Source organism: Eimeria acervulina, genomic scaffold (assembly GCF_000499425.1).
Source record: "Eimeria acervulina Houghton genomic scaffold, Eah_scaff755, whole genome shotgun sequence".
Classification (NCBI taxonomy): domain Eukaryota; phylum Apicomplexa; class Conoidasida; order Eucoccidiorida; family Eimeriidae; genus Eimeria; species Eimeria acervulina.
The window spans coordinates 2415-6997 of NW_013549616.1; the positions used below are offsets into that span (position 1 = coordinate 2415).

The 4583-nt window shown below is 51.9% G+C and overlaps 1 protein-coding gene across 1 annotated transcript in view; it reads right to left on the reverse strand.

Annotated features, from left to right (window-relative positions):
* Positions 1–4374, reverse strand: part of EAH_00048200 (transporter, major facilitator family domain containing protein, putative) — a gene marked incomplete at both ends in the record, with an annotated part of 6685 nt that extends 2311 nt beyond the window's left edge. Inside the window, 3 exons of the mRNA XM_013394504.1 lie at positions 63–694; positions 998–1543; positions 3033–4374. Of these exons, the coding sequence (XP_013249958.1) occupies positions 63–694; positions 998–1543; positions 3033–4374 (2520 nt within the window). The remainder of the gene's footprint in view (positions 1–62; positions 695–997; positions 1544–3032) is intronic.
* Between the last annotated feature and the right edge of the window lie 209 nt (positions 4375–4583).

Genomic DNA, 4583 nt, shown 5'->3' on the forward strand with positions numbered 1-4583 from the left:
TGCTGCGTCCGCTGCTGCTGCTGCTGCTGCTGCTGCTGGCGAGCGTCCCCCTGCACTAAGACCATTGGGTCGAGGGCCCCTGATGCCCAGTTGAGGGCTTCAAAGGCCAGAGTGGTTGGGTGTGGGGTTAAGAAGGTCCTTTGATATAGGAAAGGCTGCTGCTGCTGCTGCAGCTGCTGCAGCTGAAGCTCAAGCCTCTCCTGAGCCTCAGCAGCAGCAGCCTCAGCCCCTTCTCCTACATCTCCAGTACCGCTTGCACCAGCAGCACCTGCTGCTATCGCTCCACCATCAGCAGCACAACCTTCTCCATCTGCTGCAGCACCTGCTGCAGCACCAGCACCCCACCCTGTCAATGAAGCAATACCCCCTAACCTCCCCCACCGCGCATCCCTCACTTCAACAGCAGATCGAGCCCTTGCTGCCCAACGAGGGGGCCCCCCTTCGGGGGCCCCTTGGGGGCCCCCCTGGGGGCCCCCCCCGGGGCACCTGGGGGCCCCTAGGGGGACTAGCCCCCGCAGCTGTCTGCTGCTGTCTGGTGCAGCAAAGGCGCTGTGGCGAGGGTGCTGCAGCAGACGAGGGCCCGGGGCTGTCATAGTTGTGGGGTGTCTAGACAGCCGACGTTGCTGTGCGCTTGATGCGAAGAAGTCAAGAGGAAGGAAGTTTGAAAGAGGGTCTTTAAGGTACTCCGGGAGATCTGCAACAAATTAAAAAGAAGATAACATAATTTAATAATAATAATAATAATAATAATAATAATAATAATAATAATATGTGAAGGCACTACCAGCAGTAGCAGCAGAAGCAGAAGCTGCAGCAGCAGAAGATGCAGCAGCAAAAGATACAGAAACGGCACAAAAGCTGCAACAGCAGCAGCAGCAACAGCTGCAGCAGCAGCAGCAGAAGCAGCAACATACATGCATGCACGCATGCATTGTCTGTGCCTTCTTCTGCTGTTAAGAGAAGAAAAACAATAAAAATTATTTTATTTGTGTTTTACCTGCATTATGTTGTGTCGTCTGTTGACATGGGAGTGAAGCTCCTTCTTCTTGTTTGTTTTCGTCTTTTGCTTTTTGTTTATCCTTTGCGCTGTTTTTATACAGCAAAGAACATCGAAACGAAGCTGGCAGCAAGGTGCTGCTGAGGCTGCTGCGGCTGCGGCTTGCTGCAGCAGCGGTTGAAGCCCCCTCCTGCTGCTGCTGCTGCTGCTGCTGCTGCTGTTTGCAGGTCGAAGAGCGATTCGAGTGAAGCGTTGCTTGGCTTCCTTTGCCTGCTGCTGTCTCTGTATCTGTCTCTGTGTCTGTGAGGCTGCAAGAAGAGACACGTACTGTCTCCTCCGCTTCAGTGCAGCAAACAGCAGCAGGAGCTGCTTCTGCTGCTGATGAAGGAGCAGCAGCAGCAGCACTCAGATCAATCTCCAGCAGCTCCCTAGGCGTCACGCCCCACACAATCACCAGCAGCAGCAAACCACCCAGCTGCAGCAGCAGAGCCAATCTCCAATCTAAGAAAACAAAGCCGGAGCGTCGAGCAGCATTAAATACGCCGGCTGTAACGCACCCTAACTGCAGCAACAGCAACAGCAGCAGCAGCAACACAGCAAACATATTGATGCTACAAATGTGCATGTTGACAAACCATCATGCAAATTTGCTGCTGATCGTTATGCTGCTGCTGCTGCTGCTGCTGCTGTTGCTGCTGCTTCTAGCGACCCCCGTCCCCCTCCCCCGCATAAGAAACATCAGCAGCAGAAGCAGCAACTGCAGCAGCACCGCTTCATCCTGCAGCTGCAGCAGCAGCAGCAACAGCCCCATCAGCATCAGCATCAGCAGCAGCAGCATCCCTATCAGCATCAGCATGATCAGCAACAGCAGCAGCAGGAGCAGCAGCAGGAGACAGACAGTTTATTTGTTTAATAAGCAGCAGCAAACTTACTACTGTCCCTACAACAACTGCGCCTTGCGCTAAGCCAAGCCAAAGAGTTAAAAAGTGCGGAGGTGCGAAGTGATCGACCCAGACAGGAAAATAAATAGTTAGGCTGGATTGAGATAAACCCATCATAAAACGAGAAGTAAATAAAACCCTATAAACAAATAATAAATAAATAAATAAATAAATAAATAAATAAATAAATAAATAAATAAAAATAATTAAATAGTAATAAAGAAATAATAAAAGAATAACAGCAGAAGAGACAGCTTATTAAAATAAAGAGACAGATAAAGAAATAAACAAATAAAGAGACAGAGTGAAGATAAATAAATAAATAAACAAAGACAGACAGACAAATGAACAGATAAAAATAAACAGATAAAGATATAAAGAAAGATAAAATAAGAAGGAGACAGATAAAGACAAAGAGAGACAGATAAAAAGAGACAGATAAAGAGAGACAGATAAAGAGAGACAGACAAAGAGAGACAGATGAAGAGAGACAAGACAAAGAGAGACAGATAAAGAGAGACAGATACAGAGAGACAGATAAAGACAGATAGAGAGAGACAGACAAAGAGAGAGATACAGAGACAGACAAAGAGAGACAGATAAAGAGACAGATAAAGAGACAGATAAAGAGACAGATAAGGAGAGACAGATAAAGAGACAGATGAAGAGACAGATAGAGAGACAGCGTTTGCTTCTGAGGGCCTACCATCTGTCTCTCGCAGCGCTAAAAAGAAGAGTAGAGAGACAATTAAAAAGCAGCGTGAGGAGACAGAAGTACTTCGGCGAAAAATTCGTCAGACCCCTTCCTACAAAAGGGCTGCTAACCCCCAGACCCACATAAGGAAGAGCACCCAGCAAACCTGCAGCAGCAGCAGCAGCAGCAAGAGCAGCAAGAGCAGCAGCAGCAGCAGCAACCTCAGAAACAGAACGAGAGCAACAACACGAGCAGCAGCAGCAGCAAAAGCAAACCAGCACAGCAACAGCAACACCACCAACACCAGCAGCACAGCCAGCAACCACAGCAGCAACAGCAGCAGCAACACCAGCAGCACAACCAGCAGCAGCAGCAGCAGCAGCAGCAGCAGCAGAATTACCTTCTGTGGTGCCGTCTAGAGCAAATTCGGACTTTAGCGTTGAGAGAATTGCAGGGACTACTCCGGAGTCAAAGTTAATAAATAACTGCAGCGCTAAAAATAAACAAAACACCAGATACACCCCGCTGCAGCAAGAAGCAGGTGCTGCTGCTGCTGCTGCTGCTCCTTTTCCTCCTCCTGCTGCTTCTCCTGCTTCGCCTGCTGCTTCGGATCCTGCTGGTACTGCTGCAGCAGCTGAAGCAGCAGCAACAGAACTGCTGCTGCAGATGCTCAGCTCTACACACCCAGATACTGGTGCTGCTGCTCCTGCTGCATCACCTAAAGCGACATCTGCTGCTGCTGCTGCTGCTGCTGCTGCAGAAACGTGAGGGGATGACTCAACAGCCTCTCTATCTCCCTGCACCACAACTTTCAGCAGCACTCCTGCTGGAGCTGCTGCAGGTGTTGCTGCTGCTGCTGCTACACATTGCTGTTCTGTTGCTGCTGCAGGCTCTGCTGTTTCTGCTGCTGCTGCTGCTGCAGCAGGAGGTTCTGCTGTTGCTGCAGGCGGTCCTGCTGCTGCTGCTGCTGCAGGTTCGGTCGCTACTGCTTCACGATCTCCTGCTGCAGGCGCTGTTGTTGCTGCTGAAGGCTCTGTTGCTGCTGCTGCAGGTTCTGTTGCTGCTGCAGCAGGTGCTGTTGCTGCTACTAGAGGTTTTGTTGCTGCTGCTGCAGGTTCTGTTGCTGCTGCTGCAGGTGCTGTTGCTGCTGCTGCAGGCTCTGTTGCTGCTGCTGCAGGCTCTGTTGCTGCTGCTGCAGGTTCTGTTGCTGTTGCTGCAGGCTCTGTTGCTGCTGCTGCAGGCTCTGTTGCTGCTGCTGCAGGCTCTGTTGCTGCTGCTGCTGCATTCGCAGGTGCCGCAGCAGCAGCGTTTGTCTGCTTGGAGGCAGCAGCACTCTTGCGGCGTCTCCTTTTACTTTGCTTCTGCTGCTGCATCGGCTGCTGCTGCTGCTGCTGCTCCTGCTCCTGCTCCTGTAAAGAGGGTGCCTCTGTTGTCTCCTCGGAGTGTCTCCTCACTGTCTCCTCTGATGTCGGCGCTGCAGACAAACTGCCGCGCTGCTGCCGCTTCCCCGACTTCTTGCTGCTGTTGTTGTTGCTGCTGTTGCTGCTGCTGTTGGTGCTGCTGCTGCTGTTGTTGGGCGATGCTGCTGCTGCTCGTGTTGCGGAATCTTCCCCTGGCGAGCAGCTGTCAGCAGCAGCTGCAGCAGCTGCTGCAGGAGCAGCTTCACCACCACCACTCTCAGCAGCAGCAGCAGCAGCAGCTGCTGCTGCTGCTGCTGCTTCTGTAGGGCTAGTGGTAACCATCTGCCTTTGAAACTTTGCGTGTGTGCCTTACCCTCCAGCAGCAGCTGCTGCTGCTGCTGTTGCTGCGTGTGCTGCAGCAGCTACTGCTGCTGCTGCTGCTGCTGCTACCAGTCTATGAGCAGCAGCACCAGTCACGCGTGTTGCATAGGGTGCAGCAGCAGCAACAACAACAGCAGCAGCAGCAGGAGACGCAGCCCAAGTAGGAGACA